This window comes from Myotis davidii, unplaced genomic scaffold (genome assembly GCF_000327345.1).
Source record: "Myotis davidii unplaced genomic scaffold, ASM32734v1 scaffold323, whole genome shotgun sequence".
Taxonomy (NCBI): domain Eukaryota; kingdom Metazoa; phylum Chordata; class Mammalia; order Chiroptera; family Vespertilionidae; genus Myotis; species Myotis davidii.
The window spans coordinates 3,634,735-3,648,104 of NW_006295491.1; the positions used below are offsets into that span (position 1 = coordinate 3,634,735).

Sequence of the window (13,370 nt, forward strand, 5' to 3'; positions counted from 1 at the left end):
GTGGACATCCCCCAAGGGCTGCTGGGCTGCCAGAGGGATGTCCGATTGCCATCTTGAGCCCAATCCCCTGGGAAGCAGGCCTAAGCCAGCAGGTGGTCATCCCCTGAGGGGTCCCAGACTGCGAGAGAGCACAGGCGGGGCTGAGGACCCCCCTCCCTGCCCGAGTGCACAAATTTTTGTGCAGTGGGCCTCTAGTCTATATATATAAAAGCCTAAGCAACCAGAAGACCGGTCAGTAGCTATGACACACACTGACCACCAGGGGGCAGGTGCTCAATGCAGGAGCTGCCCCCTGGTGGTCAGTGCACTCCCACAGCAGGAACACCGCTCAACTGACAGACAGGTGCCAGACCTGGTGAGCACAGCCACGGCAGCACTAGCCTCTCCCACAGACACTCCCCCTGCGAGCTTGAGTGGTGGGCATAGCGCCCAGCCGCTTGCCTATCGCACACTACTTTGTGCTGTGCTGTGCAGGATCAACACAGATAGCAGGCTGGAGTCCGATGAGCTGGCCGGTAAGGCCAGGCTGGGGTGGTGCGGAGGTCCACTGATCCCCGCAGGCCAGGCCGAGGGACCCCACCGGTACACAAATCTGTGCACCAGGCATCTAGTATGTTTCCTAATTTTAAAGGAAAAATTTAAAAATTACATCATTCTTGAGCACCCTTGTACTGTGAGTTTTCAGTTTTCAATGTTAGTCTCGCATAATCATTTATTCTTTTTTTTAATCCTCAACTGAGGATATGTTTTAATTGATTTTTTTTTAGCAAGAGAAGGGGTGGGGAGAAGGAGAGAGGGAGAGAAAGAGAAAGAGAGAGAAAGAGAGAAAGAGAAAGAGAAAGAGAAAGAGAAAGAGAAAGAGAAAGAGAAAGAGAAAGAGAAAGAGAAAGAGAAAGAGAAAGAAACATCGATGTGAGAGATAAAACATCAATGGGTTGCCTCTCATTTGTGCCCTGACCAGGGATCAAACCCACAACCTAGGTATGTGCCCTGAATGGGAATTGAACTCGCAACCTTTTGATGTACAGGAAAATGCTCCAACCAACTGAGCCTCTAAGCCAGGACTTAAAATCATTTATTCTTTATCTGTCTCTTCCAGAGGTTAGGAATAGAAAGTTTTTAAAAATCAGGTGACTATGTTTTATAGGTACAGATGTCCAGGCCTCGCCACAGTTCAACTGAGCCAAAACCACTGGAAAGCGGTACACTAAAACACAGAGGTACGGTTTTTAAATTTCACAGGTGAATGTGCAAACAATCCCTCATTGCAAACCATTGCCTAGAATAGCAGCCCCTTGAAAAAACTAACGTGTCTTTTTCATACCACCCACATCTAGCACAGCCACTGGAATGTAATAAGCACTCAAAAAATGTTTGTCAAAGTAATGACAAAAAATATCTATTTGCAAAACAAATTGATTTGCATTACTTTTCCACAGCATAGCTGTTTACACACGATTACCTGGGAGGTTCAGGGTCAGGCTCCTGAAAGATGTCATGCGTGGTCTGAGACACTTTTAAGTAATGCTAGTCCCACAAAAGGTGACCTGAGCCATACAGGAAAACAAGCAGGACATGAGGACTATCTAGTACCCACCAACATTCTTTTTTCACTCCAAAGCATCAAGAGTCCAGGGTACCTTTATAGTCCAACAGATGTAATGTCTCTTTCAATTAATGGTATATATATATATACATACATATAGGTACGTATTATATATAGGTATGTATTATATATACAGACATATAATACATAAGGTGTCCTCAAAAAGTATACACTGTGAATAATTAAAAAGGCAGTATTTATTAAAATACATTTCATTTTCAAAATTTAACCATCAGTTGTTCAAGTGTGTATATATTTGTGGGGGCACTCTATATATTCTCTATATCTATTTAATAGCTAAATCACAATAATCCCTCAACATTTAAAATGTCAAGTTACTGACAGAAATCACAAATAGCTACATGCAACCACATGCAGTTGGAAATTCAAAAACAGTATGTTTTAGCCTATTTTTCTATCAGTTACAGTCAAGTCTCTCATCCACCTCTATTAAAATATCTACATTAGTCCTAACCGGTTTGGCTCAGTGGATAGAGCGTCGGCCCGTGGACCAAAAGGTCCCAGGTTCGATTCTGGTCAAGGGCATGTACCTTGGTTGTGGGCACATCCCCAGTAGGAGGTGTGCAGGAGGCAGCTGATAGATGTTTCTCTCTCATCGATGTTTCTAACTTTCTATCCCTCTCCCTTCCTCTCTGTAAAAAATCAATAAAATATATATTTTTTAAAAATCTACATTAACTGTTTAACACCACTAGTAGATTATAATTATAAACTATTTTGACATTCATGGCAGAAAAGTAGTTACACAAAATTTGGACATTGAAACTATACTTAACTCTGGCAGTGACAGCAAGCACTGAACTTTGATGGAAAGGAAAACTTGTTTATGAGTGTATGGTACAAGGACTCTCAAGCTTAGAGAAACCCCCATCCAAAGATTTAAATATGTTAACATAGAAAAGGAAAGACAAAAAGACACTTCACATCTAGTGTCAGAAAAAAATGAAATTCTTTTCTAACTTCCAAAATGAAAAAAATTACTTCCAGAGGAATGTAACCAAGGAAAATAAAGCTGGATGTGTTATATCTACAAGGCAGTTTGATGTCCTTCATCAGTACAGCATCTGGGAGATTTTCCTACAGGTAAATTATAATGTGTGTGTCTCCATTTAAGGCACATCAGAGAGAAGCCCCTACACCCAGCTGGTTAAGAAAAACACAGGGTGCGGAAAAAGTCTGATTTATTACTCTGTGTAAGCAACTTAAGTTTACTGTCTGAACTGTACAGTGCCCAGAATTCAAACTCATGGGGATCATTAGAGTAACACAGAGTTTATCTCTCTGGCCAGGAGGCTGTTTCCACTCTTCACTCATTTGCTGTGTCTCTGATCCAATGCTGTCACATTCACAAAATGAATATAATAGCCTTTCCTGGAGGGTAGAACTAAGGGCACAAAATAAGATCTTTCACCCCTAAGACCAATGCTCTTTCAACACATCTGATGGCAAGTGGCCAAAAGAAGTTGTCTCCCAAAGTCACATCCAACTTCTCCAACTGTACCATCTACTGAGAAAGGGGCACAAAAGCTACATCTGAGTATCTACAAAGAAGTATGTCCACAAATCCATTTTTCACCATTGAAATTTATGAAGAGTTTAAGATTTTTTAAAAATATGTAAAAGGAAAACAAAAATTGTACTCATTAACCAAAAAGCCTTCAAGCTTGCTCACTGAAAAAGTACTAATTGTATCTAATCTCCTGGTAGGATGAAAACTACAGACCTGCTCCTCATATCTGAGCCAGCTGGATGCCACAATCTGCAAGAGCTCACCGGAGCGATTTTGACTCTGTGCTTATCCTATGTAATAAAAGCCTAGGTGGGGTCACGTGTGATGTCATCACAAGATGACTGTCACAAGATGCCACCACAAGATGGCTGGAGGGGGAGGGCAGTTGGGGGCGACCAGGCCTGCAGGGGAGGGCAGTTGGGGGTGACCAGGCCTGCAGGGGAGCAGTTAGGCATCAATCAGGCCAACACGGGAGTGGTTAGGAGGCAATCAGGCAAGCAGTTAGGAGCCAGCACTTCCAGATTGTGAGAGGGATGTCCGACAGGGATCAGGCCTAAACGGGCAGTCAGACATCCCTCAATGGGTCCCAGATTGGAGAGGGTGCAGGCAGGCTGAGGTACACCCCACCCCCACCCCCATGCACGAATTTCGTGCACCGGGCCTCTAGTTTTGATGATAAGATTTAAAATGTTTATATCACCCAATTCTGGAACATCTGAACAACTGCTTCTGAACCAAGGACAGCCAGGCCACTCTGTCCACAGCCTCACCTCTTTTGGCATCAAGTGTTGTAACTCTGCTGTCAGTTAGGAGGAAAAGTAGACTTAAGGAAAAGACGTGCACAGCAAGTTAAGGCCAGAGGACATTGTTTTGCTCTGCAGGAATGAAGGCTCATTAGCAGCGCAAAACTGACTCATCACTCAGCCATCTGAACTCAGCATTCAGCACCATGGTCACACTGGGAACAACAATTTAATTTGAGCAAGTAGTATCTGTAGCTTTATGTTGCTATTTTTCATTTTTATTGTGAATACCAATACAGTTTTATTGGTATTTCCATTATCAATTTGTTTGGGGTGTATTGGTGTATAAGACCTATATGCATAAGTACACACCTACCTTTATATTTATAAATATTTAAGTAACAATTTAATTAAAGTAATGAAGGCAATAATGGGCTTCTGCAATTTGGCTGTTAGGTTTTTACAGTTTTCATTTTTAAGTATCCCAAACATTGCTGAAATTTGAGAAACACTGCAATCATAAGGATATTGAGAAAGAAAGAGAGAGAGAGAGGGAGAGAGACCTTCAGATCAAAATGTGTCCCTCTAATAATATTTACAAATAAACTGTGGTATAGGGTCAGTCCTTCAATTGCTCATAATCCAAGTGGAGGTAAAAGTTTCCTGGACAGAGTCTCCCCAACTTCTTGAGTCCTTTGTTAACACCGCTCCCCTTCATCCCTGAAACCTCACTGTGAGATCTAAGAGGAAGGCCTGCCCCAGTTTTAAGTCAGTGACTGATGATGAGGATGGCCTGCAAAGCTTCAGGGCAAGTGATGAAGGACTCAGAAATCAGATGTGTGTCCAGAAAAGAGGTGTTTAGTGGGTAGGAGGGAAGGGAAATGGTGGAGGAAAGCATGAGCACTGTTTCAAAATGCCCGAAGGGCTGCCATGCAGAAGCATGATGAGCCTTATGGAGATCCAAATGGTGGCTCTAGAATTCCTGGGGAGGGGGTGCGGGGGTACGGAGTGGGGGAGCAGAGTTACAAGGACACAAATTTTGTTTTAAGATGCCGAGGACCACTACTGTTTATCAAGGAGCCACTGCCTGCTAGGACTCTCCGCTCAGTGCTTTATTGTAAGATTCATGTGGAATCTTCTGGCTATTGGCCTTGACGGCTAACCTAACAAGAGATGAGTTTACATTGGGCTATTTCTCAAGTTCTTTCTTGCACAGAGGCTTGATGAACCTGACTATAACCAGTAGTAAGTTTCCAACACTCCCTTTTTTTTATTTTCTTGATTTTTTAGCAGATGAGGCAAAATACTGTGATGTAGAAAGGCCAAGATGATGAGCAAAGGTATTGGGAAAGGGCACATCATTCATTGCCTTTAAGAAATAAAGATCGTGGATATCAGCACCAGGCTCAGAGTAAGCGCTCAATAAAGGCTCGGTGTTGTTTTTTCCTAAAGAAAAATTCAAAAATAGTCTGAAGTTTGCAAAACATACATAGTGAAGGAAGAGATAAATCAATGACCATACTTTAAAACGTCCACTAGGATATATTTTGTTGCAGGTAATTATAATGTAATCAACATATAAACAAAAGGTAATATAGTAGGTCATAATTATAGATGATTGTAGCCACTTTGTTTAAGATGTTAGTAAATGTTATAGTATAATCAAAAGTACTTAAGTTGATCTCACAAACCACTATTTTCCCATACCTTTGGTCTATAAAGCAGCAGCTTCTGACAAATTACATAATCTAAGTAGTTGACTAATTAACTAGTTGACTGATTTAATTTAGGCTGCAGAAGACGTGGCAAACAGAATAAAACACTGGATTATAGTAAAAATTAAAGCATGTTTTAAAGGATGAAAATTCTAGCCTTAAAATATTGGAACTTAAAAGGTATCTGACTGTATTAAAACTATACATGAAATAAATTTACTAAAGACAATGCATAAGAATAAATGCAAAATATGAACAAAACTAAATATAAGCTATGTCAGAGAACTAACTCAAAGTAGACACTGAAAAATGTAGGGGCTTAGGATAATCCTGGGATTTAAACACACACACAAGTAATAAAAGTACGAGAATGTGCTTATGACAGATGTCTAAAGAGAAAAATCAAGTCAGGCATCTTAGAAGTAGTGAAAATTATACATTATTAAAATAGATTGCATTGTTTTTCTTGAACAAAAACATTTATAAACCAAAATATGAAAGGGCAACAAATACTTCATTTTCACATGAACTTATTCTACTCCTGCAAATCTAGCTAACTGTCCAGCTAGCTGTCTTAACTGGAAAGATTTTTTAAATACCTATATCCACCTATTCCTACTATTTAAAATATCTTACTAGTATATATGGCACAAAAGTAACATTAATCATCAAACATCATGTGCCAGAAGTATGTGTTGCATGGGATAAAGAAATCAATGAGCCCGCACTGGGTTTGTAATTTTTCCTTTCCTCAGAGCATTCTATGAAGAAGACCCTTTTATAAGTTATTGGGGGGTTCTAAGAACTTTAGCTAAACCTGAGTAACCACATCTGCTCAAAAGACCTGGCCAACTTTTATTTATTTTTATTGTTTTAAAATGTCTTTAATTTTTAGAGAGAAAGAATGGGAGAGGGATAGAGAGATTGAAATATCAATGATGAAAGAGATACATTGATCAGTTGCCTCTAGCACGCCCTTGACTAGGGACTGAGCCTGCAACGTGGGCATGTGTCCTGGCCAGGAATTGAACCCAGGACCTCTTGTTTTATGGGCCGATGCTCAACCACTAAGCCACACCAGCCGGGCGACCTGACCAACTTTTAAAGAGGTACATGGAGCCAGACGGAGCCAGAAGAATTTCCCAAGATCGCTGAACTTCAAAGGACAAAGGGTCTTTAGCAATTACCTAACGCACCTTTCATTTACTGGATGAGAAAACGGAGGTCAAGCAAGGGAACTCTGCAGAACCAGAATGCAGAGACACTACCTTGCAGGTCTACAGAATGGTGTGTTTTATTCCAGGAACCATACAGGCAGCATCCTAACATTTATGTTTATGCTTACAGTGACTGAGGCACTACGGCAATCTTAAATTCCCAGCTCTAAATGATTAACATTGGGCTGCACAGTGATGGAGGTTTGGACTGCTGATCTATTATGACCTATGCAAACCTCAGGGGTCGAAATGGACCCCATTCCCCCACAGGTGGTAGAACACAGCAGAAGTTCAAAAGCCAGAGAGAAAGGCCTCAACTTCCAGCCCCACCTCTTAGGATTAGCGCAGGGGGGCAATTTCCTTATCCTCTCTGAGCCTCAGCTTCCTCATCTGTAAAACAGGGAAGACATCGCTGCCATTTTTCACAAGATATTACAAGGTTAAATGTGAGGAAACACGTCAAGTCCCTCACACCGTGACTGCATATAAAACATCTAACACATAGCAGTAATGCCAAGAAGAAAAAGAATCTCTAATCCTTAGGGTAGTTGTTTATTTCATCAGAAGAGATAAAAACAGAAGTGGGAGCATGAGCAGGTGGGGTGAGGAGAAAGAGAACTAGCTACGGGGTACAGACCTACAGCAACTCTCCTGGTCCTACCAGCAATGAAGTAAGCAGTTTGGCCACCATTGCCCAAGGGAATTTCCCCTCACAGGACCATAAAATATCCATTTCTATATTTTAAAGCCCCGTAACATATTTATCTCTTCTTATAACTCTAGAGCAGGGGTCCTCAAACTGCGGCCCGCCGAAAACATTTATCCTGCCCGCTGGGTGTTTTTGCCACCGCGGTGTGCATAGGAATTTATTCATAGTTTTTTTTTTTAAATGATAGTCCAGCCCTCCAACGGTCTGAGGGACAGTGAACTGGCCCCCTGTTTAAAAAGTTTGGGGACTCCTACTCTAGAGTATCATTATGGCATACTCTAATCATATAAATGCTCTCCCAAATATTCCCTTTCTTTCCCCAATCCTTTAGAATTCTTTATTCTCCAAATTAAAATTTCTTTTCCCATTATTTCTGGGAAGAGTTTATTTGCTGCTTTTTATTGCACATCTGAATTCCCCTGTTTTAAGTAAATGAGATGAAAAGAAGAATCAAATTTATAGAAGCAGGTTTTAGGCAAGAGGCATTCTCCCCGTAATGAGGACTGAGCACAGCACCTTTGATTTAACTGAAATGTAATCCAATTTTTCAAAATACCTATTTCCACATTTATATAGGAACGACCCTATTCAAACTTAATTCATAGAAAACTTCCCTTGACAGCCAGGGGAAATAAGATCATTTTCTGTACTATTTATTTGAAGTAAAATGTATTACTTATTTCTAAGTAATTATTTATTTAGAAATAAAGTAATTTTCTGGGCTATTTATTCAATGAATTTATTGCATGTCCAAGATCCCTGACCTCATGATGCTCTCAGTCTAGTGCAAAAGACAGACCAATAAACCACTAACTGAAAAGATAAGTGGTATAATAGAGACAAAGAAAAATGCTGTAAGGAGAGGGAAGAGTTATAAGTTTGACCTCAGGCCTTGGCTCCAACATGTGTTCCCCTGGGAAGCTTTTTTCATCATCCTGGCCAATGCTGCACTTTTGCTGGAAAGTGTGTGTGTGTGTGTGTGTGTGTGTGTGTGTGTACACACATCCTAACGGGAAGAGGGGGGGCTTTTCTAACACCTTTTCCTCTAAAAACATATCTTGAGGGAAGAAACTGCACCCTCAGCACCTGAAACAACAAAAATATGCTCTTTATCAACAACTATTTGAGATCAACGTCCCCGAGGTGTGGGAAGAGATTCCCAGAGAGATGATATGTGAAAGCAGGTCTTAAAGAACCGCATAGTCTGCCAGGCAGAGAAGGCTTTGCAGACCTAAGATTCAATGTTCAATTGCCATGTCCAATCATCATATATGCCTTTAATGCATACAGCTTTTGGCTCATTTTTGCAAATGTATCTTATAACTCACAGTGAGGAAAGAATGTAATCCCATAACAAGTTCCAAGAGCTAAGTTTCTATTATTACTATACAAATCTACCATTCAAGGGGGAAAAATCCTACAATATGGGTTCTTAGAGACTTATTTTTACTTAAAACTCTCTCAGTAACTATATTTTAGTTTAACATCTTCAAAGAAATTGACCAAGCCCAGCAGATCAATAAACTAGATTTACTAAGAAAACCTCAGAAACGTAAGTACTTAATTTCTTTAGAACTTTACTTTTCTTAAATTCAAATTAATTCATGTGAATTTTCAAGTTAACTTGAAGAATGGGAGAATCACTTACCAAAATCATAAAAATTGCCCTGGCTGGGTGGCTCAGTTGGTTGGAGCATCGTCCCATACACCAAAAGGTTGCGGTTCAGTTCCCAGTCAGAGGTGCATGCAGGAAGCAATCAATGCCTCTCTCTCTCTCTCTCTCTCTCTCTCTCTCTCAAATTAATAAAAACATGCTCAGTAGGAATTATAAAAAAATAATCACAAAATTCTCTCACATGCCAAAAAATTCAATCAGCTTATTTACTACTGACTGAGAGGTAACAGGCCGAGATAACACAAAACAACATTTTACTTTTGGAATGGTGAAGGCAGAGACTGGTGGCTATTAATTATTTTGGCTCCTGGCAAACACTTCACCAGAGCTACACGCCCACTCCCTGCTTGAGAGGAGGACAGCTAGACAGCTACAGCCTCGTCAGTTTTCTGGAAGGTTCTGACTAGGGAAAGGCAGCCCAGGCCCTCATATACTCAGTAAGTAGCCACACAGGTAGAGAAAGAGCATGTCCTTTTAGTCCTGAAGGAATCTGACTTGGAGAGGGGGTCTGCCAAACTTTCAACCTTTCCTTGAACAGAAAAGGACACTGAGGCCCAGGGAACTAGGTGAGTTTTTCTCAAATCCACAATCAGTAGAACCCAGGGATCTTCACTTGGTCAGCCATCATTTCTACTATCCTTGGCCATCTCTCGTTAGGACATCAACATTTTACAAATACAGCCAAAATGTTCAGTAGGTGAGAACACTCATGGAACAGAGCTGAGACTTGGAGTTCTGACTCTTAATCTGGAACATGAGAACTTAAGAGTGAGTCATCAGGACAGCTTCAGTTATGTATCAGAGATGATACAAACTCGGCTGGCTCACAGCTTCACCCAACTCAGTCTCATTTTCCCCAATATTGATGGTTATGACAAACAGTCCTCCTCTGAGAGAAGGTTTTAAAGAATAAACAGGACTACCGAGATACCCAGCACCAACCAGTGAAATTGAGCTAGCAAGGTGAGGTACACCAATAGGCCTAGCGTAGCCTGCTGGCCAAGTGTAGCACAGGAGTGCCAGCCTACACCAGCACACTGTTTTTAGTTGCCAGAGACTCTCAACGTCAAGGGCAGAAAAAAAATCTGGGCCATGCAAATTTCTTTTGTTATCTGAGTTCAATGTGATTGGGGTTCTGAATGAGTGTTCGTGCCATGGGCAGTCTTGAGCCATCACTTTCTCTATTCGTCACTGAAAGTATTTTAGGAAAAACAATGTTTCCTAAACTACAAACTTCATGGGATAGAAGAGGCAGAGAGGAAGAGAGTCAACCATAATGGTGTAAAAATAATATTAGAGAATCTTGTAGTCAATTTTAACAGCATGGGCAATATTTACAGACCTATTTTTACTGATCAAATAAAAACTATAAGTTCTTCTGTGTGATAAATCTGAACACTGGAGCACACAATTTTAATTAAGTTGAAACTATTTAAATTCTCTAATAATTGATATTAGAGCATAGATTTTTTTTCTTAAAATCTCTCTTGCAACAGGGTACTCCACTCATTACTGGAATATTCAAGACTTAGACAAAGATCCATTGTCAGAGAAAATGCCACTATGACAAAAGAAGTGAACAAATTTTCTTCTTTTGCAGTAACTGAATACTGCTGGAAACAAGTGGTCAATTGGCTAGACTAGGAAAACATTTCTGTTGTGCAAATATTTGTTGCATCATTATTTATCATATGATGGTATAATTTGGACTCTATGGGTCTCATCCTCATGGGAAGAAAATGTTCCAACCCTTCCATGGTCAGCTGAAACTACAGTTTGAGAATTAGACTCAGTGGACCATGTACTGCCTAGGCAATAACTCAGTGTACACTATATGTTCTCATTAATTAATGTGATAATGGTTATCTTGACCAAATTCCCCCTATGATGATATTCATCTTTGGAGTACATTAATTTCATGTAGCAAATGTACTGTTAAAATTACTTCAGAGGAAGGTACTAAAATCTTCAGACCACCCTAGGCACAGTATCCCAAGGGCATGCCAGTAATGGGTGTTTAATCCATAGGCATTGCCTTGATCTTTCCATGGGGCTGTTACTCCAGTGTTGGGCCAGTCAGTCAGTCAGTTACTCAGTTTTGAAATATCTAGACAAATGTTGTTCTTACGTTTCTAACACCATAAAGATATGGAGTGATAAAAGCCTGTTTAACAGTGTATCTTAATTTTACATCTACTTCTCCAGTTGGCATCACCTCCTCAAGTAGCCTTTAAAATCAAAATACACAACTGACCAAGAGAATGTGTGAAGTCGCTAACACACACATAGGCTGAAGAAGACAACTTAAGTTTGGCTGGGTCCTCATCTAGCCAGACAAGGGAAAACTTCTGGCAACAGTGATCAAATAGAGAAACTCAACCACTTCCAGGACTCCTCAGTGTGGCCACATCAGTGTATGAGAGGTGAATTGTAGAAGAAAGAGCATCTACTGCAGGTATTGTGGGACAAGTCATGTTACTTTACTCATGTGTGTGTGTAAAATGGGCACAGTGCCTTCAGAATATAACATAAGAACAGGATGAAATGATATAAGAAAAACAATTGGCTCAAAGTTTAATTTCCTCTCCCTGCCAAGCAAATGTGCCATTTGCATGAAGAAAGATGCATGAGGGCAGACTGTATGTAAACATGCAGGCAGCAAATACTTGGGGAACGTCTGATCGTTACAGGTGATATTTAGATCTGGCATACCTTGTTTTATTGGCATTTCACTTTATTGTGCTTCACAGGTGTTGTGTTTCTTTACAAATTGAAGGCAGGACCTTCCACCAGCAAAAAGATTACAACTCACTTTACTGTACTCCTGGCTTTATTGTGGTGGCCTGGTACCGAACCTGCAATGTCTCCTAGGTATGCCTGTACTTACTAAGTAATGCTTTATTTTTTCTTTAAAAGAAAAGAAGAATAAGTATTGCAGGAATTCAAGGATGACACAACATACAACCAATCAGTCCCTTTGAGTGAAGCATGGTTGACACTTGAGTGAAGCAGTTACCAAGCAACTGCTGATTCCAATGGCCTGTAACCATCATCCTAACTACTACTAGCTAATTTCAATAGAAGAGAGGGCAAGAGAGATTGACCTTGATTCACCTCATTACCAACCAAATGCAGAAAACCCTTTAGAACAGTGGTTTTCAGCCTTAGCTGCACATTCCAATCACCTGTGGAGCTTTTACAACTCGGGATGCCCAGGCCACACCCCAAACCAATTACATCCTAACCTGGAAGGGGGGGGGGAGGAGAGGGGAGTTAGGCACCTATGTTTTTTAAAATCTCCAGTAACCCAAGATGCAGCCAAGGTTAAGAACAATTGCCTAGGATCACCCCTCCTGAGCTCATATAACTTCTGCTGGGAGTCCAACCAGGAAAGCCAACCTAGAGCTTTTCACAACACAACCTTCTGAATAGAGCAGATACAACAGGGTCCCTCCCACAGGCTGGCACCACAGGTGTCTCCACTGAGGTCCACACACAGGGGGCTGAGCAAACAGCTTATTAGCTAAAGGGTTACCCAGATCCTCACTGGGGAGCCACCTTTTCAAATAGTTTGCAATTAAAAAACAAGTTCGCCAATTTTAAGAGATGTCACCTAAGTCCAAAGCCCTTTAGGATGCTTTCTTTGTTTTGTTCTTTTCTTTTTTATATATAAGGCAAATCTTTTGGGAAGGACAATCAGAGGATAGCGCGCTCCACACAGAGCTTAAGGAAAAGCAGAGATAACGTACAATTCCCGTGGCCTAGAAGACACCCCCTTGGCTCCCTTCCCCCACCCCCCATCCCCCACCAGCGGGCCTGCAGCCACTGCACCTGCTGAGGCGCACCTGCTGCGCTGGGCCCTCCCCTCCTACCTTCCAGCAGCTCGTCCAGGCTGGTGACCTTCCTGCTGCCGTCGATGGTGTAGATGGTGCGGACGCCCTGGGGCAGGTTCACGTTGTCTGACAGGGAGCGGGTGAGCTCCATGAGCAGCGCGTCGAAGGACCGGAAGCGGTCGCTGGAGATGGCAAACACCAGGCCCTTAAAGTAGCGGTCCCCATTCCGGTAGAAGCGCGCCTTCTTTGCCTTCTTCTCGGAGCTCAGGGCCTGCAGGGTCCGCGTGCGGTAGAAGCTGCAGTGGGCGCTGTGCGCCGGGCTGGGGATGAGCCCGTTCCCC

General features: G+C 41.6%; 1 protein-coding gene across 1 annotated transcript in view; it reads right to left on the reverse strand.

Annotated features, from left to right (window-relative positions):
* DCLK2 (doublecortin like kinase 2) overlaps positions 1-13,364 on the reverse strand; it is a 141,924-nt gene extending 128,560 nt beyond the window's left edge. The window contains exon 1 of the mRNA XM_015568060.1: positions 13,069-13,364. Coding sequence (XP_015423546.1) covers positions 13,069-13,180 — 112 coding nt within the window. The 5' untranslated portion in view covers positions 13,181-13,364. The remainder of the gene's footprint in view (positions 1-13,068) is intronic.
* Positions 13,365-13,370: the final 6 nt, after the last annotated feature.